At 49.3% G+C, this 22,683-nt stretch overlaps 1 protein-coding gene and 2 non-coding genes across 8 annotated transcripts; 2 read left to right on the plus strand and 1 right to left on the minus strand.

Annotated features, from left to right (window-relative positions):
* Positions 1 to 1,501: 1,501 nt before the first annotated feature.
* Positions 1,502 to 14,899, minus strand: CATIP (ciliogenesis associated TTC17 interacting protein). Of its 6 annotated transcripts, XM_003925539.3 has the most exons (10): positions 14,830 to 14,899; positions 14,560 to 14,652; positions 13,947 to 14,147; positions 13,589 to 13,644; positions 10,460 to 10,546; positions 7,976 to 8,143; positions 5,865 to 5,989; positions 2,661 to 2,737; positions 2,246 to 2,334; positions 1,502 to 1,884 (listed from the first exon to the last, which is right to left on the minus strand). In XM_003925539.3, exons 1-10 carry the CDS (start codon positions 14,852 to 14,854, stop codon positions 1,642 to 1,644), a joined length of 1,164 nt encoding a protein of 387 aa, XP_003925588.1. In that variant the 5' UTR covers positions 14,855 to 14,899; the 3' UTR covers positions 1,502 to 1,641. The 6 variants fall into 6 exon arrangements, with proteins under 6 accessions (XP_003925588.1, XP_039325724.1, XP_074255128.1 ...); XM_039469790.2 differs by lacking the exon at positions 13,947 to 14,147; XM_074399027.1 differs by lacking the exon at positions 10,460 to 10,546 and having other exon boundaries at positions 7,976 to 8,171; positions 14,059 to 14,147.
* Positions 14,900 to 17,119: 2,220 nt separating this feature from the next.
* LOC120364365 (U4 spliceosomal RNA) lies at positions 17,120 to 17,256 on the plus strand. Its single transcript, XR_005579633.1, has one exon. It is a non-coding gene; the product is annotated as a U4 spliceosomal RNA (small nuclear RNA).
* Positions 17,257 to 18,584: 1,328 nt separating this feature from the next.
* Positions 18,585 to 18,646, plus strand: LOC120364444 (U7 small nuclear RNA). Its single transcript, XR_005579700.1, has one exon. It is a non-coding gene; the product is annotated as a U7 small nuclear RNA (small nuclear RNA).
* Positions 18,647 to 22,683: the final 4,037 nt, after the last annotated feature.

The following is a 22,683-nucleotide window of genomic DNA, read 5'->3' on the forward strand; positions in this document are numbered from 1 at the left end:
GGTAGAGTAGAGAGGCTGTGAGCAGCTGCTGCTTCCAGGTAGACAGATTAAGATGATTTCATTTTCTTCTTTTGATTTATCCCCCTCTCCTAAGTTTTACCTTATGAACATGTGTTTCTTGCTGGGCGCAGTGGCTCACACCTGTAATCCCAGCACTTTGAGAGGCCAAGGCAGGCAGATCATGAGGTCAGCAGTTTGAGACCAGCCTGACCAACATGCTGAAACCCTTTCTCTTCTAAAAATACAAAAAAAATTTAGCTGGGTGTGGTGGCGGGTGCCGGTAATCCCAGTCAGGAGGCTGAGGCAGGAGAATTGCTTGAACCCGGGAGGTGGAGGTTTCAGTGAGCCGAGATCGCGCCATTGCACTCCAGCCTGGGTAACAAGAGTGAAACTCTTATCTCAAAAAAAAAAAAAAAAAAAAAAAGAGCGTATGTTTCTTTTGAAATAAGGGAGAGGGGCAATAGTCCTCCACGAAGCCTTTTTTTCCGCGAATCTTGGGTCCTCCCCAACCCCAGATCCCACCCAGCCATGTAGGTGTCTGCTCGTACTGTCCACTAGAGAGAAGGCTCTCTGGAGTCTGCAGCAGCAGGTCTGATGAACAAACAAGGGAAGGAAAGAGCCTGCACCCGCCTCCCGGGGAGTTTGCCTAATGTTTGCTACTGAGCATCCGGACAGAAGCCGCTGGCCAGCACGGACGTTCCACGAGGAGTCCAGAGGATGTGATGACCATCTCCCCGTTCTTTTTACTCTCGGACCCCCGCCTCCGGAGTTTGAGGGTTCCTGTGTGTCAGTGAGAACCGGGAGGAGCTGGAGCGTGAGTGCTGCCTGCGTTTGCGAGATATCAGGGGTTTGAGCTAAGCCAGCTGTGCTCCCTCAGCCACCCTCCGCCACGTGTTTTTTCTTTGGGCGGTGGGTTGGGCAGTTATGCTTTGCGGCATCTGTAAGATCTGAGTGCCAAGACACTCAGAGTTTTTCTTTTTCTTTTTCTTTTTTTTTTTTTTTTTGAGGCGGAGTCTTCTTGCTCTGTGCCCACGCTGGAGTGCAATGGCACGATCTCGGCCTACTGCAACCACAGCCTCCCGGGTTCAAGCAATTCTCATGCCTCAGCCTCCCGAGCAGCTGGGATGACAGGTGTGCGCCACCACGTCCGGCTAATTTTTGTATTTTTAGTAGAGACGGGGTTTCACCATGTTGGCCAGGCTGGTCTCGAACACCCGACCTCAGATAATCCGCCCGCCTCGGCCTCCTAAAGTGCTGGGATTACAGGTGTAAGCCACCGTCCCCGGCCTTGTGGGCTTTCAGCTCCAACGTTCAGGTTATAATTCTGCCTCCCCACCTGCCGTCTCCCAAAGTTAAACTTTCTGTGCCTGTATGTTTTTATCTGTAGAATGGGGATAATGATGAAAACAGCATGTAGGAGGAAAAGCTGAAATCCACTCAAGGTACGGACGGTCACGGTTCCTATTTCTAGCCAGAGACACAAGACGCTAGCCAGGGAAGCTGTAGGGCGCTGCGGAGCCGCGGGAAGGCCCCGTTTATTACCCCAAAACCGCAGCCCGGAAAGCGTCCTTCCCCCGGAGCGTCCCGCCCGCTTCCCAACCCGACGCCCAGCTTCCTGCCCCAGCCCAGCCCGGGCCCAGCCTAGCTCGCCCCGGAGCCGGCGTCTCCCTCGGGCTCCAAGGAACGGAAAGGGCTGGGCCGGTTGGAGGAGCCCAAGCCCGGGGTCGACGGGCGGCGTGGGTCGAAGGGGCCGAAGAACTCGGCGGCAAAGGTGACCACGTCCTGTGGCTGGCGCAGCAGCAGGAAGAGCAGGAAGTCGGAGATGAGCGCGTGGGCCTCGGGGTGCTGCCGCAGATAGCTGGCATGGCCGAGCCGGAGCTCCTCCTGGCGGGGGACAGAGCCAGAGCCTGAGCTGGGCGGGGCCCCCGCGTCCCAAGAGCCCCCACCCACTCGCTCCAAGGAGAGCTAAGGGGCGCTGGAGCCTTCCAGCCCCTAAGGGTGTGCATTTCAATCAGGTGCAGAGAGATCAATAACGAATTTTTTTTTTGTTGTTTTCTTTTTTTTAAAGCAGGGGTTTCACCATGTTGGTCAGGCTGGTCTTGAACTCCCGACCTCAGGTGATCCACCTGCCTTGGCCTCCAAAGTGCTTGGATTACAGGCATGAGCCACCACGCCCGGCCCATCAATAACGAATTTAAGGCCCAGCGGGGAATGGGGACCCCAGGCTGGTGTAGCCTCTCCTCACCTTCCGTTCCAGGAACTTCGTATAGAGCTCCATATCCTCCTCCCACACTAGAGGCTTCTTCTCAAACACCGGGCGTGGCTCAATCTCATCTGGGTGGGGAACATGGAAGGCCGGGCGTCCCCACCTCAGACCCTTCCCTGGATACCCAGCGGGATCCTGAGAACACCCAAACAGAAGGCTCCGGTGGAGCCCCAGGAGTCTGCTGCATGGACAGAGTGGCAGAAGGGGCTCCCAGCAAGAAAGATCCTCCTCTTAGTGCCTGGGGTCAGGGGCTGAAAGGCAGGTGTTCCCCAGCTGCTTCCAGACTCCTGTCCCCTTCACAGCACACTGGGTCCAGTCCCTGCATCCTGGATGGCCCAGGTTTCCCTGCTCCCCTTCACTCTCCCACGCTGCCCAAGGCCCAGACTTCACTCACCCACTTCCCTCAAGAGGGGCATCTTGGTGATGATGCAGCACCCTGGGGAGCCCACCTGTATTCTCTTGGCCAGGTGCCTGGAGTGCAACACAGAACATGTGAGAGGGAGAGTCTTCCCAGCCGCCCGCTATGGACTGTATTCTCCATCTAACCCCCAGTGTGGTGATAGTTGGAGGTAGGACCTTTGGGGAGGTCATTACCTTTACGTGCAGTCATAAAGGTGGGGCCCTAATCAGATAGGACTGGTGTCTTTATAAGGAGGAGATGCCAGAGAGTTCTCTCCACTCACGCACAGAAGAAAGGCCATGTGGGGACACACTATGAAGGCGCTGTTGGCCGGGTGCGGTGGCTCACGCCTGTAATCCAAGCACTTTGGAGGCCAAGGCAGGTGGATCACCTGAGGTCGGGAGTTCAAGATCAGCCTGACCAACATGGTGAAACCCTTCTTTTTTTTTTTTTGAGATGGAGTTTGGCTCTTGTTACCCAGGCTGGAGTGCAATGGCGCGATCTCAGCTCACCACAACCTCCACCACCTGGGTTCAGGCAATTCTCCTGCCTCAGCCTCCTGAGTGGCTGGGATTACAGGCACGCGCCACCATGCCTAGCTAATTTTTTGTATTTTTTTTTAGTAGAGACGGGGTTTCACCATGTTGACCAGGATGGTCTCTATCTCTTGACCTCATGATCCACCCGCCTTGGCCTCCCAAAGTGCTGGGATTACAGGCGTGAGCCACCGCGCCCAGCCCGAAACTCTGTCTTAAAAATAAAAAAAGAAAGAAAAAGAAAAAGAAGGCAGCTGTCTGCAGGCTAGGAAGAGAGCCCTCAGCAGAAACCAACTCTGACAGCACCATGGTATTGGACTTCCAGCCTCCAGAGCTGTGAGCAAATACATTTCTCTGGAAGCCACTCAGCCTGTGGTATTTTGTTATGGCAGCCTAATCAGACTCATAAATGACAGTACCACCCCTTTTTTCTTTTGAGACAGAGTCTCACTCTGTTGCCCAGGCTGGAGTACAGTGGTGAGATCTCAGCTCACTGCAACTCCCCCTCCTGGGTTCAAGCGATTCTCTGCCTCAGCTTCTTGATTAGCTGGGATTACAGGCACCCGACACCATGCCTGGCTAATTTTTATATTTTTAGTAGAGATGGGGTTCCACCATCTTGGCCAGGCTGGTCTTGAACTCTTAACCTCCTGATCCATCTGCCTCAGGCTCCCAAAGTGCTGGGACTACAGGCGTAAGCCATTGCACCCAGCTGACAGTGCCCCTTGAGAGACGATCCCAGGCCTCTATTCTGCCTTCTTCTCAGATTTTTTGAGTTCCTGGGTGGTGTTCATTTCTGGATGTCCAAATAACACACAGGGCTTGGCAAGTATTAGGCCCCAGTCTGTTTTTTTTTTTTTGTTTTTGTTTTTTTTTGTTTGTTTGTTTGTTTTTTTTTTAAAAAAAAGGATCTTTAGAGTTCCTAGGTCCAGCACTAGAAAATCATGGACCCTCCTTGGCCAGGTGCGGTGGCTCATGCCTGTAATCCCAGCATTTTAGGAGGCTGAGATGGGTGGATCACTTGAGGTCAGGGATTTGAGACCAGCCTGGCCAACATGGTGAAAGCCCGTCTCTACTAAAAATACAAAAAATTAGCCAGACATGGTGGCAGCTGCCTGTAATCACAGCTATTTTGGTGACTGACGTATGAGAATCACTTGAACCTGGGATGTGGATGCTGTAGTGAGCCAACATTGCATCACTGCACTCCAGTCTGGACAACAGAGCGAGTCTGTCTCAGAAAGAGAAAGAGGCCTGTCACAGTGGCTAATGCCTGTAATCCCAGCACTTTGGGAGGCCAAAATGGGCAGGTCACTTGAGGTCAGGTGTCTGAGACCAGCTTGGCCAACCTGGTGAAACCCTGTCTCTACTAAAAATACAAAAATTAGCCAGGTGTGATGGCAGGCACCTGTAGTCCAAGCTACTTGGGAGCTGAAGCAGGAGAATCACTTGAACTCCAGAGGCGGAGGTTGCAGTGAGCCAAGATCATGCCACCGCATTCCAGCCTGAGCAACAGAGCAAGACTCCATCTCAAGAAAGAAAGAAGGAAAGAAAGAAAGGAAGGAAAGAGGGAGGGAGAAAGAAAGAAAGAAAGAAAAAGAAAGGGAAAAAAAAAAGAAAGAAAAGAGAATGACAGAAAGAGAAAATAAAGGAAAGATTATGGAAACCGCTGCTATGTGGCACTCAGAAAGAGTGGCCTGGAGCTGTGGCGCACACCTGTAGTCCCAGCTACTAGGGAGGCTGAAGCAGGAGGATTGCTTAAGCCCAGGAGTTGGAGGCTGCTGTGGACTATGATCGCACCAAAACGGAAAACAAACTAAGTTATGAGATAAAGCCAACAATATTTTTATCACTTTTCCCCAGTGTAGTGATTATGTCAATACCTATTCTGCATTTTTTTTTTTTTTTGAGATGGAGTTTCGGTCTTGTTGCCCAGGCTGGAGTGCAATGGCACAATCTCAGCTCACCACAACCTCCGCCTCACAGGTTCAAGTGATTTCCTGCCTCAGCCTTACAAGTAGCTGGGATTACAGGCATGCGCCACCACACCTGGCTAATTTTTTGTATTTCTAGTAGAGACAGGGTTTCTCCATGCTGGTCATGGCTGGTCTTGAACTCCTGACCTCAGGAGATCCGCCTGCCTTGGCCTCCCAAAGTGCTGGGATTACAGGCATGAGCCACCGTGCCCAGCCATATTCTGAAATTTTAAGAAATAAACTCATCCAGACTCTGTCTCAAAACCAACCAACAAACAAAAACAAAACAAAACAAAATTCTCTTTTCTTCCACCTGAATTTTCTTGTGATTTAGAGGCAGTGCTTTGCTGGTGAAGGCATGGCAGCCTGCCACAGGCAAGTCTTCCAGCACGGTGATTTCGTCAAGTGTGCAGTCATTCAAACCTTGATGTTATCAATATTACCTCTTACACAGTGGCAGCTGCACTAGCTATCAGGCCTGTGGTGTTCAGTGAGAAGGTTTGGGAGGCACTGTGAGGGTTAAGATGACAAGCAAATAATGAAGAAAGAGTGAATGATACGGATAAAGCGGAAGGGCCGCTCCCATCTCCACGGCAGCTCTTCCTGGTGGTGTCCCCAGAAGCAGCCAGGCTCCTTGAGCACCTAGAAGCTCAGCACCACCCGTCGCCCCACCATCAGCAGCTTACCCATCAGAGAGCAGGTAGTACTGGCAGGACATGGGGATGCCCTCCTCCGAGTGGACAGTTTGCTCCACGATGAACACTTCGGCCTGCTTTTGGTCCACCTGGATGGTCTGGAAGCCCAGGTCTTGCTGGAAACAGCCAAAATTGGGGGGTGGAAGGTGAGGTGGATGCCTGCCAAGGTCTCCCCATCATCTCACCTTAGCCTTTTCTCCATCTCATATCTTCACCGCAACATTTGAGGTTGCATCTCCAAACCTCTAAGCTAAGTTGGGGACCCCTCAGAGGGAACGAGCTCCAGGTTGCCCTGACCCCTCCCATGCCATCTCGCTGACCAGGTGCTTCTAGTTGGCAAATTCTGTTACAGGGATGAGAAGCAGTATGGGGAGGGGTGTGGGAGCAGAGAGGGAGGGTAAGTTACTAGGGCCAGTGGGTGGAGGCAAAACGAGGCTCAGAAGCATGACACCAGACCCATGCTGTTGCTGGCAGTCTGTCCTTATTGTAATTAAAACTTAAACCCCTGCTATGGCTGCGGCCATGGAGAGAAAAGTGTTAAACACATGTTTCAGGCTGGGCAAGGTGGCTCATGCCTATAATCCCAGCGCTTTGGGAGGCCAAGGCGGGTCGATCATGAGGTCAAGAGATCAACCATCCTGGTCAACATGGTGAAGCCCCGTTTCTACTAAAAATACAAAATTTAGCTGGGCATGGTGGTGCACGCCTGTAGTCCCAGCTACATGGGAGGTTGAGGTAGGAGAACTGCTTGAACCCAGGAGGTGGAGGTTGCGGTGAGCCAGGATCGCACCATTGCACTCCAGCCTGAGTAAGAAGAGTGAAACTCAGTCTCAAAAAAAAAACACCGAAAAACCAAAAACCAAAAAACAAAAACCCATATGTTTCAAAGAACACGGGGGAATGGATTGTGCTTGTTCATGTCAAATGCATTGCTGCCTAGTGTGTTTTGATAGACAAGCTTGGAATGTAATTTACAAAGGTGGTCAAAGAAACACAAATTGGCTGGGCACGGTGGCTCATGCCTGTAATAACAGCACTTTGGGAGGCTGAGGCAGGCGGATCACCTGGGGTCGGGAGTTCAAGACCAGCCTGAGCAACACGGAGTAACCCCGTCTCTACTAAAAATACAAAAAATTAGCTGGGCGTGGTAGTGCATGCCTGTAATCCCAGCTACTTGTAAGGCTGAGGCAGGAGAATCACTTGAACCTGGGAGGCGGAGATTGTGCTATTGTGCTGAGCCAACATCGAACCATTGTACTCCAGCCTGAGCAACAAGAGCGAAACTCTGTCTCAAAAAAAAAAAATTGGCCCCCGAAGTATCTTACTGGAAATTGTGTGTTCAGTGGCAAGGCTTTAAAATCACCTACTGCAGGAAGTCTTAGGCATGCTGATTTTGAAATTTTAGTTAAAAACAAAAAGCAAAAACGGAACACCCTTTGGGGTTGAGAAATAATAAAAGAATATTTAAGTACAGTTGGACATGTTGCACTTCCTAAAGTTACAAAATGATTTTTTTCTGAGACGGAGTCTCCCTCTGTTGCTCAAGCTGGAGTGCAGTTGTGCGATCTCAGTTCACTGCAACCTCTACCTCCTAGGTTTAAGCAATGATTCTCCTGCCTCAGCCTCCCGAGTAACTAGAATTACAGGTGCCCACCACCTCGCCTGGCTAATTTTTGTATTTTTAGTAGAGACCAGGTTTCACCATGTTGGCCAGGCTGGTCTTGAACTTCTAACTTCAAGTGATCTGCCCACCTTGGCCTCCCAAAGCGCTGGGATTACAGGCGTGAGCCACCACGCCCAGCCAAAAAATGTATTTTTAAAATCAGCCCTGCACTATATTTCTCTTTTCTGGACTGACTTCTGTGCAAAAGTGTTGCTTCTCTGCATTGTTTCCACCTCTCTGCCCCTCTCACTTCATCTGCCCCACACTCACTCCCTGACAAACGTGCTTTCCTGCCCTTGGAAGCCGCATTCCTACTTGTGCTATTTTCTCCCCACCCGCCTCCCTCATCTAACTCCACAGCTGTTCCCCATCTCAGTGCTTTTCATGCCCTTTCTAGTTTGCTCCCAAGCCAAGTCCCCTGCCCAGGGAGACCCCTTACATAGGTGGAATAGCAGAGTTTGCCCTCAGTGTCCAAGGCCAGGAAGCGAGCGTTGCTGGGCACCATCCGCCGCCAGGCCATCACCCTGAGCAGCACCAGGTTGGCAGCCTCTGAGACGAAGCCCTTGATTGAGCTCCAGGGGAAAGAAGTCACTGCAGTCTTCACTTCCTGTTCAGAACAGATCGGGGTCAGGAACCTGGAACAGGAAGGTGCAGGGGACAGAAGGGGGTGGGCAAGCCAGGTGTTAAATATATATATATATATTTGAGACGGAGTCTCGCTCTGTCACCAGGCTGGAGTGCAATGGTGCGGTCTCAGTTCACTGCAACCTCTGCCTCCTGGGTTCAAGTGATTCTCCTGCCTCAGCCTCCTGAGTAGCTGGGACTACAGGAACCCATCACCATGCCTGGCTGACTTTTGTATTTTTAGTAGAGATGAGGTTTTGCCATGTTGGTCAGACTGGTCTAGAACTCCTGACATTGTGATCCGCTGGCTTCTGCCTCCCAAAGTGCTGGGATTACAGGCGTGAGCCACCGCGCTGGGACTTTTTTTTTTTTTTTTTTTGAGACAGAGTTTTGCTCTTTGTCACCCAGACTGGAGTGCAATAGCTTGGTCTCAGTTCACTGAAACCTCCGCCTCCTGGGTTCAAGGGATCTCCTGCCTCAGCTTCCCAAGTAGTTGGGATTATAGGCCACCATGCCTGGCTAATTTTTGTAATTTTAGTAGAGATGAGGTTTTACCATGTTGGCCAGGCTGGTCTCAAACTCCTGACCTGAGGTGATAGGCCTACCTCGGCCTCTCAAAGTGCTGGGATTACAGGTGTGAGCCACCATGCTTGGGCTTTTTTTTTTTTTTTTTTTTTTTTGAGACAGAGTCTCTCTCTGTTGCCCAGGCTGGAGTGTAGTAGTGTGATCTCAGCTCACTGCAACCTCTGTCTCTTGGGTTCAAGTGAGTTTCCTGAGTGGGTGGGACTACAGGTGCACATCACTACACCTGGCGAGTTTTTCTATTTTTTTTAGAGGTGGGGTTTCACCATTTTGGCCAAGCAGGTCTTGAACTCCTGACCTCAAGTGATCCGCCTGCCTCAGCCTCCCAAAGTGCTGAGATTAGAGACATGAGTCACCGCACCTGGCCTTCAGCTGGGCATATGGTTTTTAATGATTCCTCAGTCCAGGCCCCTGGCTTGATCTAATCTGGTCCCTGCTCAGGGTTCTGAAGGGGACATTGTGAAAGAAAAATAAATCTTGGGACCCCAAATCACTAAGCCAAAGGGAAGTCAAGCTAGGATCTGCTTCAGGCAAACCTGCCTCCCATTTTATTCCTGAATAAGGCAGCTACTAAGGTAATAAAACTGCATGGCTCCCTCACTGTTTGCCCACAGGAAATTCCTTGTGGACAAAGGACAGACAGAACTCAAAGTCATCCTTCTGCTCACATGAGATAAATGCATATCTGATGGCTTCCTCTGCTCTATTGTTTCACTAAGCCAGACTAGGGCATAAGTGACCACTCATCTACCCAGCTCTCACATGTAAATTATGTATTCAGTGAAAGGCTAATCAGAAACTTCAAAGCATGTCTCTTATCACCTATGATTTGGAAGACCCCTCCCTGCCTCCAGTTGTCCTGCCTTTCTCAACAAACCAATGTACATCCTATACATGTTGATGTCTCATATCTCCCTAAAATGTATAAACCAAGCTGTGGGCTGGCGCGTGGCGCGGTGGCTCACACCTGTAATCCCAGCACTTTGGGAGTCCCAGGCCAGGATCACGTGAGGTCGGGAGTTGGAGAACAAACAGCCTGACCAACATGGGGAAACCCAACTCTACTAAAAATACAAAATTAGGCCAGGCGCTGTGGCTCACGCCTGTAATCCCGACTTGGGGAGGCTGAGGTGGGTGGATCACAGGGTCAAGAGTTCAAGACCAGCCTGGCCAAAATGGTGAAACCATGTCTCTACAAAAAATACAAAAAATTAGCCAGATGTGGTGGTCGGCGCCTGTAATCCTAGCTAGTTGGGAGGCTGAGGCAGAGAATTGCTTGAACCCAGGAGGCGAAGGTTGCAGTGAGCCCAGATTGTGTCACTGTACTCCAACCTGGGCGAAGAAGTGAGACTCCCTCTCAAAACAACAAACAAAAAACAAAACGAAACAAAAAATACAAAATTAGCCTGGCATGGTGGCGCATATCTGTAATCCCAGCTACTTGGGAGGCTGAGGCAGCAGAAACGCTTGAAATGGGGAGGCGGAGGTTGTGGTGAGCCAAAATTGCGCCATTGCAACAAGAGCAAAACTATGTATCAAAAAAAAAAACAAAAAGCAAAACTGTGCCCAGACCACTTTGGGCACATGTCCTCAGAACCTCCTGAGGCTGTATCATGGGTGTATCCTTAACCTTAGCAAAATAAATTGATTGAGACCTGTCTCAGATATTCTGCGTTCACAGTGTGGAGTGCATCTCCCATCTGGCTGTCATCCTTACCTCACCCTCCTTGATGCTTCTGGTCACAGCCAGCTGATCATCCTCCTTCAGCAAACTCGTCTTCCTTTCCATGGGGAGGATGAGGAACTAAGGGCCAGAGCATTCCGGGGATGATCAGGGATTCCGTGGGTCCCCCAGAAATCACCTGACTATTCTTTTTTTTTTTTCTTTTTTTTTTGATAAGGAGTTTCGTTCTTGTTACCCAGGCTGGAGTGCAATGGTGTGATCTCGGCTCACCGCAGTCTCCACCTCCTGGGTTCAGGCAATTCTCCTGGCTCAGCCTCCTGAGTAGCTGGGATTACAGGCACGCGCCACCATGCCCAGCTAATGTTTTGTATTTTTAGTAGAGACGGGGTTTCACCTTGTTGACCAGGATGGTCTCAATCTCTTGACCTCGTGATCCACCCGCCTCGGCCTCCCAAAGTGCTGGGATTACAGGCTTGAGCCACCGCGCCTGGCGACTATTCTTAATTAATGAGAAAACCGAGGTTTAAAGATTTTGATTTTAAAAAATAGGCCGGGTAACAAGAGCGAAACTCCGTCTCAAAAAAAAAAAAAAAAAAGAAAGAAATAGCAGCAGGGCCAGTTGTAGTGGCTCACACCTGTAATCTCAGCACTTTGGGATGCCAAGGCGGGCGGATCACTTGAGGTCAGGAGTTCGAGACCAGCCTCATTAACATGGCAAAACCCCATCTCTGTTAAAAATAAAAATTGGCCAGGCACCCGTGGCTCATGCTTGTAATCCCAGCACTTTGGGAGGCCGAGGTGGGTGGATCACAAGGGCAGGAGTTTGAGACCAGCCTGGCCATTATGGTGAAATCCCGTCTTTATTAAAAATACAAAAATTAGCTGGGCATGATGGCACCCGCCTGTAGTCCCAGCTACTCTGGAGGCTGAAGGAGAAGAATCGCTTGAACTTGGGAGGCGGAGGTTACAGTGACCGAGATCATCCCACTGCCCTCCAGCCTGGGCAACGGAGCGAGACTCTGTCTCAAAAAAAAAAAAATAATTTAGCCAAGTGTGGTGGTGCACATCTGTAATCCCAGCTATTTGGGAGCCTGAGGTAGGAGAATTACTTGAACTCGGAAGGCAGAGGTTGCAGTGAGCCAAGATCACACCACTGCAGTCCAGCCTCGGTGACAACAGCAAGACTTCATCTTAAAAAAAATAATAATAATAAATAAAAAACAGGAGCAACAACAAAGCAAAAAAACACTTTCATACACAGTGAAGCTGAAGAATAGCAGTCGTGTTATGATGTAGCGTAAAAGCTCAAAAGCAATACACTTCAGAACACTGGTTTTAAAAGATGGGGGTGGGCTGGGTGCAGGGCCAGCAGGTTGCCTGTGAGAAGATGTCCTGATATTTAAACTCTGAACCCAGCCTATGCCAGCCCTCCTCCAGCCTGAGAGCCCAGTGCCTCCCTAGAGGCCTGGTGGGCTGGCCTTTCCCACAGCCTAGCCCTGGGGGCCTGTCCCACCTGGCCTCCAAGTCCCCCAGCCCTGTGCCCCTCACACCCAGCCCCAGCCATTTAATTAACTTGTGGAATGTGCACATGACCTGTTTACACACTGGAAACTACTCAAGTCTAAAAACCTTCCCACAAAAACCATCCCCAGACAAGCAAAAACAAACAAAAAACCAAACCAAAACAAAAACCATCACCGTCTTTTTTTTTTTTTTTTTTTGAGTAGATGGAATTTGCTCTTGTCACCCAGGCTGGAGTACAATGGCACCATCTCGGCCCACTGTAACCCTCTGCCTCTGAGATTCGGCGATTCTCCTGCCTCAGCCTCCCGAGTAGTTGGGATTACAGGTGCACATGCCACCATACCTGGCCAATTTTGTATTTTTAGTAGAGACGGGGTTTCTCCATGACGGTCAGGCTGGTCTTGAGCTCCCAACCCCTCAGGTGATCGGCCCACCTCGGCCTTCCAAAGTGCTGGGATTACAGGCATGAGCCACTTCGCCCAGCCTCTATCTTTTTTTTTTTGGATACAGGGTCTCACTCTGTCACCCAGGCTGGAGTGGACTGTGGCGGTACACACACTGCTCACTGCAGCCTCGACCTCCTGGGTGCCACTGAACCTTCCACTTCCGCCTCCCAAGTAGCTGGGACTACAGGTACACATCACTACACCCAGCTACTTTTTGTATTTTTTGTACAAAAATTGTAAAAATTTTTGGTGGGTTTCACCATGTTGCCCAGGCTCAAACTTCTGAGATCAAGTGATCCTCCCACCTTGGCCTTGAAAAGTGCTGGGATTATAGGCCTGAGCCATTGTACCCAGCCCACCCTCATTGTTTTGTTTTTTTTTTCTTGAGACAGAGTTTTGCTCTGTTGCCCAGGTGGGAGTGCAGTGGCACAATCTTGCCTCCCAGAGGTAGCGATGAGCCAAGATTGTGCCACTGCACTTCTGAGCAATTCTCCTGCCTCAGCCTCCTCAGCAGCTGGGACTATAGGCACATGCCACCACTCCTGGCTAATTTTTATATTTTAAGTCAAGATGAGGTTTCACTGTGTTGGCCAGGCTGGTCTTGAACTCCTGACCTCAGGGTGATCTGCCTGCCTTGGCCTCTCAAAGTTCTGCAATTACAGGTATGAGGCCCTGTGCCCAGCCCAGCCCTTTTAAAACCAGTGTTCTGACGGCCGGGTGCAGTGGCTCATGCCTGTCACCCTAGCACTTTGGAAGGTGGATCACCTGAGGTAAGGAGTTCGTGACCAGCCTGGCCAACATGGTGAACCACCCTCTGCCAACTACTAAAATGTAAAAATTAGATGAGCGTGATTGTGAGAACTTGTAATCCCAGTTACTTGAGAGGCTGAGACAGGAGAATCACTTGAACCTGGGAGGCGGAGGCTGCAGTGAGCCAAGATCTTGCCACTGCACTCCAGCCTGGGCAACAAGAGCAAGATCCCATCTCCAAAAAAACCCAAAACAACAACAACAACAAATCAGTGTTGTGAAGTGCATTGCTTTTGAGTTTTATATTTCATAACATGACTGCTACTCTTTAGCTTCACTGTGTATGAAAGGGGGTTCTTGATTTGTTGCTGCTGCTGTTTTTTAAGTCAAAATCTCTCTTTTCTTCCCTGGATTGGGTCAAGGCCGGGGCCCTGGGAAGTACCTTGATGAACTCGTGGCTGTGCTGTTCCATGAGCTCCAGCTTCTCTGAGAGATGGCCTGGGGTGCAGGGACACAGACACTGAAGTCACAGGAGATGTGGGTCAGAGGCCGAAGGAAGGGAAGGTGGTGGCCCAGGCTGGAGGACGAGGTGTAACAATGTCCCAGAAAAACTACAGGATGGGTAAGAGGTGCCCTCACCCCGAGTCCGTGGGTAACTCCCTGGCCCCTCCTCCACCCTGTGACTTGTCCTGGTCCAAGGCAAAGCCAAGGTGTCGGTCCTGAAAAAGGATTCTAGGAATGGTGGAGGGGAGGCGGGGAGGAAGGAGAGGGCGCGGGGCATCGGGCAGCAGGAATGCTACCCAGGAGGGAATTTCCACAGAGCATTTTGTCCATGAAGCCTCGGGTAAAGGCGTGCACGAAGATGCAGGACGTCAGCAGACCGAGTTTTTCCTGGTATTTCCCCCTCTGCACCTCAATGGTCAGCTCTCCCTGAGGCTCCCCGGTGTCCGAGACCATGGCCAGCGACTCGGAGAAGAACAGCAACTGTAGCTCCTCGTACTCTGGGGTGAGGAGCCCGTGGGAACAGATACAGCCACTGCTCCTGGGCCTTAATCCTCGGACCCCACGACCACCAGGGTCCCCACTGTCCCCACCTGCCTGCTCATCCCACAGCCTTCCTCATTGGCGTGGGCGGGGGAAGACTCCTCCCCCATGTCCCCATGTCCCTGGGGCCTTCCCTTCCCTTGAAGAATGTCAACAAATAGGCCTCAGGCATTTTCTGAGTCCCAGGAGAATCAAGGAAGAGAGAGAGAGAGAGAGAGAGAGAGAGAGAGAGAGAGAGAGAGAGAGAGAGAGAGAGAGAGACAGAGAGAGAGAGAGAGAGAGACTGAAGAGACTGGACCTTCTCTCTTCCCTGCGCTCCAGATGTGCACCCCTCCCCACACCCCCATCGGCGACACCGTCTGAGCTCACCAAGGGAGCTGAGGAAGTTGATGGCTTCGGCATTGGCCTCTGGGAACGGCAGACCCTCCGCACCCGAGGGTTGGTGGTCCTCGGTTCTGGATCCTACGGAAAGAGGAGAGGCTAAGATGGCAGACCCTGGGGAGAAGGACAGGGGTCAGGGAGGCAAGGCAGGGTACCTCAGTCCCGGCCCCAGCACCCCAGAACAGAATCCTCCCAGACTACCCCAAGGTGGATTGGAAGGGAGAAGCGGGGCCCCGCCTCCAGCAGTCCTCTTCCCACCTGCGGAGTGAACTTTGGAGGACATACTGTGGGCCTCTACCCGGTCTGTGTGCAGCTGTCTCCATGGAAACCAGAGCTGGCTCGTGCCTCTTAAAGGGCCATCGACCCACTTCACTACACTCAGACCTTGGAGGACACTGCAGGTTTGGGGCTCAGCACAAGCCTGAGGTGTTGTCCAGCAGAGGGAGCACTTGATATTCTTTTTTTCCCCTCTTTTGAGACGGAATCTCTCTCTGTTACATGAGCTGAAGTGCAGTGGCGCCATCTCAGCTCACTGCAACCTCCGCCTCCCGGGTTCAAGCGATTCTTCTGCCTCAGTAGCTGGGACTACAGGCCTCCACCATGCCTGGCTAATTTTTGTATTTTTAGCAGAGATGGGGTTTCACCATATTGGCTAGGCTGGTCTCGAACTCCTGACCTGGCTCACACCTGTAATCCAGCACTTTAGGAGTCCCAGGCTGGTAGATCACTTGAGGCCAGGAGTTTGGGACCAGCCTGGTCAACATGGTGAAACTCTTCTCTACTAAAATCACAAAAATTACCAGGGAGTAGTGGCACATGCCTATAATCTGTCTCAAAAAAAAAAAAAAAAAAAAAAAAAAAAGACCTTAGAAGATATGACCCAAAGTCAGACAGAGCCTCACATCCACACTAATTAGATGCTATTAATTAGACCTAATTAGATGCTACATGAATATCTCTGCAAGTTGCAGTCTTAATACGTGTGACAATAATGATAACAGTGACAATCATAGCAAACCCTTCGACTGAACTTACTCCTGGTGAAGCGATCTTTTTTTTTTCTTTTTCTTTTTTTTTGAGACGGAGTCTTTCTCTGTCAACCAGCCTGGAGTGCAGTGACGGTGCCATCTTGGCTCACTGAAACTTCTGCCTCCTGGGTTCAAGTGATTCTTCTGCCTTAGCCTCCTGAGTAGCTGGAACTACAGGAGTGTGCCACCAAGCCAAGCTAATTTTATTATTATTATTATTATTATTATTTTGGTGGTTTTTTTTTTGAGATGGAGTTTCACTTTTGTTACCCAGGCTGGAATGCAGTGGCGTGATATCGGCTCACTGCAACCCCCGCCTCCCAGGTTCAAGTGATTCTCCTGCCTCAGCATCCCGAGTAGCTGGGATTATAGGCATGTGCCACCATGCCCAGCTAATTTTTTTTTTTTTTTTAGTAGAGATGGGATTTATTATTTTTCTTTTTTTCTTTTTTCTTTTTCTTTTCTTTTTTTTTGAGGGACGGAGTTTCTCTCTTGTTACCCAGGCTGGAGTGCAATGGCACGATCTCGGCTCACCGCAACCTCTGCCTCCTGGGTTCAGGCAATTCTCCTGCCTCAGCCTCCTGAGTAGCTGGGATCACAGGCACACGCCACCATGCCCAGCTAATGTTTTGTATTTTTAGTAGAGACGGGGTTTCACCATGTTGACCAGGATGGTCTCGATCTCTTGACCTCGTGATCCGCCCGCCTCGGCCTCCCAAAGTGCTGGGATTACAGGCTTGAGCCACCGCACCCGGCCTTCTTTTTTTCTTTATTTTTTTTTTTTTCGAGATGGCGTCTCGCTCTGTCACCAAGCTGAAGAATAGTGGTGTAATCTCGGCTCACTGCAGCCGCCTCCTTAAAGTGATTCTCCTGCCTCAGCCACCCAAATAGCTAGGACTACAGGCATGTGCCACCACGCCCAGCTAATTTTTGTACTTTTTGGTAGAGACGGGGTTTCACCATGTTGACCAGGATGGTCTCGATCTCTCGACCTCCTGATCCACCCGCCTTGACACATAACTTTCTAACAGGTTTGGAAGCTCTGAGTTTATCTTGAGACCTCAAGAGGAGAGATCACTCAACTCACAAGTATTAGAGGATACCAGCTTTGCAAATCTGAAATTCCTTGTGAAATAGAGTTTCGTCAAAGCCAATCCGAAAGGCCTATGTAAAAATAACCATTCTTGTTGCACTTTATGCAAATAATCAGACCAAGTATAAGACTAAAGTTTATTCATAATTAGTTTTTACCAAAAATGAGGCCTGAAGTGAAGAATTTTGCTCCAAAGCTTATCATACATTTGTCATCAAGTCCTAGTCTCATTAATTGTTTTTAAGCTTTTTGTCCTGCTTATTCCTTTGAATCAAGTGGTGATCTTCTGCAACTTAAAAAAAAAGTGGGGGGATGGGAAATGCAGAAATGTGAATCGATATGCTAGTTCTGGACAATTATCTTGCAAATTCTGCCATGTAATGAAAGTGAGAAACCTGGAGATTTCTTTGTTTGGGAAAATAAAACCAGTGTTGGGCAGTGGCAGTATCGTAGCCAGTGAGGTTTATCTGAGATGTGATTATTGCTAATTGAAACTTGCCAATACCTCATCATGGCAGTTTGAAATATATCCGCATTGGCAATTTTTGACAGTCTCTATGAAGACTGAATTAAAAAATAAAAAGAATAAAAATAATAAAAAGAAAATAAAACCAAGCAACTTCATAGACCCCCAAAGGGGAATTGAATATGTTGGCAAGTAAAATTTTAGGTGGAAATTATCTACCACACCACGCTCGTGGGAACTGCCATCCTCATTCCAATATTTGCAACAGGGTTATACACGGTAGCACCTTCTCACTAAATTTTTTTTTTTTTTGAGACGGAGTTTCGCTCTTGTTACCCAGGCTGGAGTGCAATGGCACGATCTCGGCTCACCGCAACCTCTGCCTCCTGGGTTCAGGCAATTCTCCTGCCTCAGCCTCCTCAATAGCTGGAATTATAGGCATGCACCACCATGCCCAGCTAACTTTTTGTATTTTTAGTAGAGACGGGGTTTCACTATGTTGACCAGGATGGTCTCGATCTCTTGACCTCGTGATCCACCCACCTCGGTCTCCCAAAGTGCTGGGATTACAGGAGTGAGCCACCGCGCCCGGCCCCTAACTAAAATATTGGACAGAGTATTGCTGTCGTATTATGCTTAATTGTTATCCTTATAACTGGGATAATAATTACTGACAAAAAGGAAGCATAGAAGTTTTACTATCACCAAGTCTGCTAAGACTTTTTATTGAGTGCACTTTTAAATGAAATGCACTTTAAAATGAAACATGCTGCCTTTGGATTAACAGCTAGTAAAGTAAAAGGAAATCTACAGGTACTTAAAAATCAAATCAGGCCGGGTGCAGTGGCTCACACGTGTAAATCCCAGCATTTTGGGAGGCTGAGACAGGCAGTCACGAGATTAGGAGATCAAGACCATCCCAGCTACTCAGGAGGTTGAGGCAGGAGAATCACTTAAACCCAGGAGGTGGAGGTTGCAGTGAGCTGACACTGCACCATTGCACTCTAGCCTGATGACAGATTCTGTCTCAAAAAAAAGAAAGAAAGAAAGAAAGAAAGAAAGAAAACTTATATGGCCAGGCACAGTGGCTCACACCTATAATCCTAACAATTTAGGAGGCTGAGGCAGGAGGATTGCTTGAGCTCAGGAGTTAAAGACCAGCCTGAGATACAGTGTAAGACTCCATCTCTACAAAAAAATCAAATAATTAGCTGGGCATGGTGGCACGTGCCTGTAGTCTCATTTACTCGGGTGGCTGAGGTGGGAGGATTGCTTGAGCCTGGGAGGTTGAGGCTGCAGTGAGCTATAATTGAGCCACTGCACTCCAGCCTGGGTGACAGAGTGAGACTCTGTCTCGAAAAAATGAAAACAAGAAAACCATAGCTGCTTTGGGAAGCAGTTTGGAAGTTCCCCAAAAAGCGAAATGTAGTGTTATAGCTCTTTTATAATTTGTGTAGCAGGCTTTTTGGTTTTTGCTGGAAAGCCCCCAAGTAAACAAAACAAAACAAAACAAAACATTGAAAGCTACATGTGGAGTTACTATGTCTTAGCAATTCCACTCATAGGTGTATACCCAAAAGAACTGAAAACAGGGGCTAGGGGAGGGGTGGGATGAAAAGAAATACCTAATGTGGATGACAAGTTGATGGGTGCAGCAAACCACCATGCCATGTGTATACCTATGGAACAAACCTGCACATTCTGCACGTGTATCCTAGAACTTAACGTATTAAAAAAAAAATCCCCTCCCCAAAAAAGGAATTGAAAACATATGTCTACACAAAAACTTGTACAGGAATGTTCACAGCATTGTTCATAATAGACAAAAAATGGAAAAAATCCGACTAACAACTGTCAAATGGATAAACAAAATATGGAATATTCATATATGGAATATTTTTGTGCCCAGATGCAGTGGCTCATGCTTGTAATCCCAGCATTTGGGAGGCCGAAGCAGGCAAATCTCTTGAGCCCAGAAGTTCGAGAACAGCCTGGGCAACACGATAACAACCACATCTCTACAAAAAATACAAAAGTTAGCTAGGTGTGGTGTCATGCACTTATAACGCCAGCTACTTGGGAGGCTGAGGTGGGAGGTTTGTTTCGCCCTGAAGGTGGAGGTTGCAGTGAGCCAAGACACTGCACTCCAGCCTGGGCGACAGAGTAAGAACCTGTCTCAAACAAAAAAAAGGAAGAATATTATCCAGCTATACAGTGAAGTACTGACACATATCCAACATGGATGAACCTTGAAAACATGTTGAGCAAAAGAAGCCAGTCACAGAAGGCCACATAATGTATGATTTCATTTATATGAAATGTCCTAAATATGCTAATCTATAGAGACAGAAAGTAGATTGGTGAATGCATAGCATTGGGAGAGGGTGGGGTCTTGAAGGCAGGGAGTGATGTTAAATGGGCATGCAGTTTCTTTTGGGGATGATGACATGTTCTAAAATTATATTGTGGTGATTGATGGTCGCAAATCTGTATATACTAAAAACCACTGAATTGTACTTTTTTGAGAATGAGTCTCTCTGTTGCCCAGGCTGGAGTGCAGTGGCACGATCTCGGGTCACTGCAACCTCTGCCTCCCAGGTTCAAGCGATTCTCCTGCCTCAGCCTCCTGAGTAGCTGGGATCACAGGCACGTGCCACCACACCTGGCTAATTTTGTATTTTTAGTAGAAATGAGGTTTCGCCATGTTGGCCAGGCTGGTCTCGAAGTCTTGACCTCAAGTGATCTGCCCACCTTGGCCTCAAAGTGCTGGGATTACAGGCGTGAGCCACTACGTGCCCGGCCTGAATTGTACTTTTTAATGGGTGAATTTTGTGTTATGTGAATTTTTTTTTTTTTTTTTTGCGGCAAGAGTCTCGCTCTATCGCCAGGCTGGAGTTCAGTGGCAGGATCCTGGCTCACTGCAACTTCCATTTTCCAGTTTCAAGCAATTCTCCTGCCTCAGCCTCCCAAGTAGCTGGGACTACAGGCATTCACCACCATGTGCGGCTAATTTTTTTTGCATGTGTATTTCTTAGTAGAGACGGGGTTTCATCAGGTTGACCAAGATGGTCTTAATCTCTTGACCTCGTGATCTGCCCACCTCAGCCTCCCAGTGCTGGGATTACAGGTGTGAGCCACTGCGCCCGGCAAGTTGTGTGAATCTTATCTTAAAAAAGCTGTCTATAAAACATACGGACGCACGATCAGAGCTCACCGTAACCTCGACTTTCTGGGCTGAGGCAATCCTCCCGCCTCAGTCTCCCACCTATCTGGGAATACAGGCTTGCACCACCATGCCAGGCCCTCACTGCTCCTTGGTCAGGCCCACCCAGCTGCATAAGGCAACTGTCTGCCTGTCCTCACAGCCTCCCCACCTCCTGGGAGCTCATGTTCTCAACTCTCTTTCCCCTCTGCCACCAATTCCTTCCTCTTGGTGCTGGCTATCTTCTGCCAGTGGCTAGGGGTGAAACCGTTTGTCAAAGTAGATTGCAGAAGGACTAACGTCCAGTTTGTGGTCTATTTTTTAACTCTTGGGAAGAAATCTAGCTAGAAGTGGCATTGGCCTGGCATAGTGGCTCATGCCTATAAATCACAACATTTTGGGAGGCTGAGGCGGGAGGATCACTTGAGCCCAGGAGTTGGAGACCAGCCTGGGCACATAGCCAGACCCTGTCTCTACAGAAAATTTTAAACAATTATCTGGGTCAGGCTTGGTGGCTCATACCTGTCTATAATCCCAGCACTTTGGGAGGCCAAGGTGGGTGGATCACTTGAGGTCAGGGGTTCGAGACCAGCCTGGCCAATATGGGAAAACCCCGGCTCTACTAAAAATACAAAAATTAGCCAGGCGTGGTGGCGGGTGCCTGTGATCCCAGGTACTCAGGAAGCTGAGGCACGAGAATCGCTCGAACCTAGGAGGTGGAGGTTGCAGTGAGCCGAGATCACACCACTGCACTCCAGCCTGGGTGACAGAGTGAGACTCAGTCTCGAAAAATACATACATACATACATACCTACATACATACATACATAAAAATTAAAAAATTATTGAGGCATAGTGGCATGTGCATATATAGTCCCAGGTACTCAGTGGCTGAAGTGGAAGGATCTCTTGAGCCCAGAAGTTCAAGGCTACAGTGAGCAGTGATGGCGCCGCTGCACTCCAGCCTGGACGACAGTGGGAGACTGTCTATAAAAGTCAAAAAGCGTTGTCATGCACCTTAGGCCAATGTAGGAACACTCTGGAGCAGGATGATATACCTGCTGTGTGGCGTGGGGTAGGTTGGCCTGTCTGAGCCTGTGAGGTAGACAGTTGCCTAGCCGCTGGGATCAGTTTCTGCTGAACAACTCCTAACCTGGAGGGGGCTGGCTCTGTGCCGAGCTCTGTGGTTATTAACTCATCAATCCTCACAACAAACTTCGAAGGTCAGTAATATTATCACCCCATTTGACAGATGAGAAATCGAGGCACAGAAAGGTTAACTAACTTGTTCGAGGTCACCGATGGCAAGTGTGGACTTTAAACTGGATGGGCTGACTCCAGAGTCCATGTTCTTTATCTGTTTGTTCTACTGCTCCTGGCAGACTAACCTTATCAGTAACACTAACAGGAAGGAGAGGCTGCTGTTAACACCTCTGTGCTGTTAACACTTCTGTACAAAAGAACAAGATCATGTTTTTTGCAGGGACGTGGATGGAGCTGGAGGCTCATTATCCTCAGCAAACTAACGCAGGAACAGAAAACCAAATACTGCAAGTTCGTACTGATAAACGGAAGCTAAATGGATACATAGAGGGGAACACACACTGGGGCCTGTTGGAGGGGGGAACCTCTCTACAAGGAGGCTCAGTGATCCTGAGTCACCACCCAGTGTTACACACAGCCAATCAGAGCAGAGCTTGTGCTTGTGATCAGTCCAGTTTCAAGTGCCCTGTTTCTACCACCAGCATTTGGCCCGAGCCTAGTGTTTATGGACCACTGGTGTTAGTTCCCACCTCTTTCAAAGGCTCCATCTGTGGGCAGGGCTTTGGAGGAGTAAGACCACCCCCACCATGCACACATGCACGCACAGGGTTTTCACATCTGTTTCTTCAGTTTCTTCCCTGGACCACCTAAGGCTGCCCAGTTATCCCCACTCTCTTTCTCCCTTTCTACCCCCAGAGAGAGCTAGTCTGGGATCCAGGAAAAAACAAATTTACAAATGAACTGCTTGCTGGTTTTTTTTTTTTTTTTTTTTTTTTTGAGACGGAGTTTAGCTCTTGTTACCCAGGCTGGAGTGCAATGGCTCGATCTCGGCTCACCGCAACCTCCGCCTCCTGGGTTCAGGCAATTCTGCTGCCTCAGCCTCCTGAGTAGCTGGGATTACAGGCACGTGCCACCATGCCCAGCTAATTTTTTTGTATCTTTAGTAGAGACGGGGTTTCACCATGTTGACCAGGATGGTCTCGATCTCTTGACCTTGTGATCCACCCGCCTCAGCCTCCCAAAGTGCTGGGATTACAGGCTTGAGCCACCGCGCCCGGCC

The sequence above is a fragment of the Saimiri boliviensis genome, chromosome 5 (genome assembly GCF_048565385.1).
Source record: "Saimiri boliviensis isolate mSaiBol1 chromosome 5, mSaiBol1.pri, whole genome shotgun sequence".
In the NCBI taxonomy this organism is placed as follows: Eukaryota; Metazoa; Chordata; class Mammalia; order Primates; family Cebidae; genus Saimiri; species Saimiri boliviensis.

Excerpts from the sequence above, each read along its gene's own strand:
- CATIP (XM_003925539.3), bottom strand. The coding sequence starts at position 14,854 with ATGTCCTCCAAAGTTCACTCCGCAG. Across the intron at positions 8,144-10,459 it reads GAAGCATCAAGGAGGGTGAG|GAAGTGAAGACTGCAGTGAC; the intron begins GTAAGGATGACA and ends TGTTCTGAACAG. Across the intron at positions 2,738-5,864 it reads TACTACCTGCTCTCTGATGG|GCACCTGGCCAAGAGAATAC; the intron begins GTAAGCTGCTGA and ends GTTGCACTCCAG.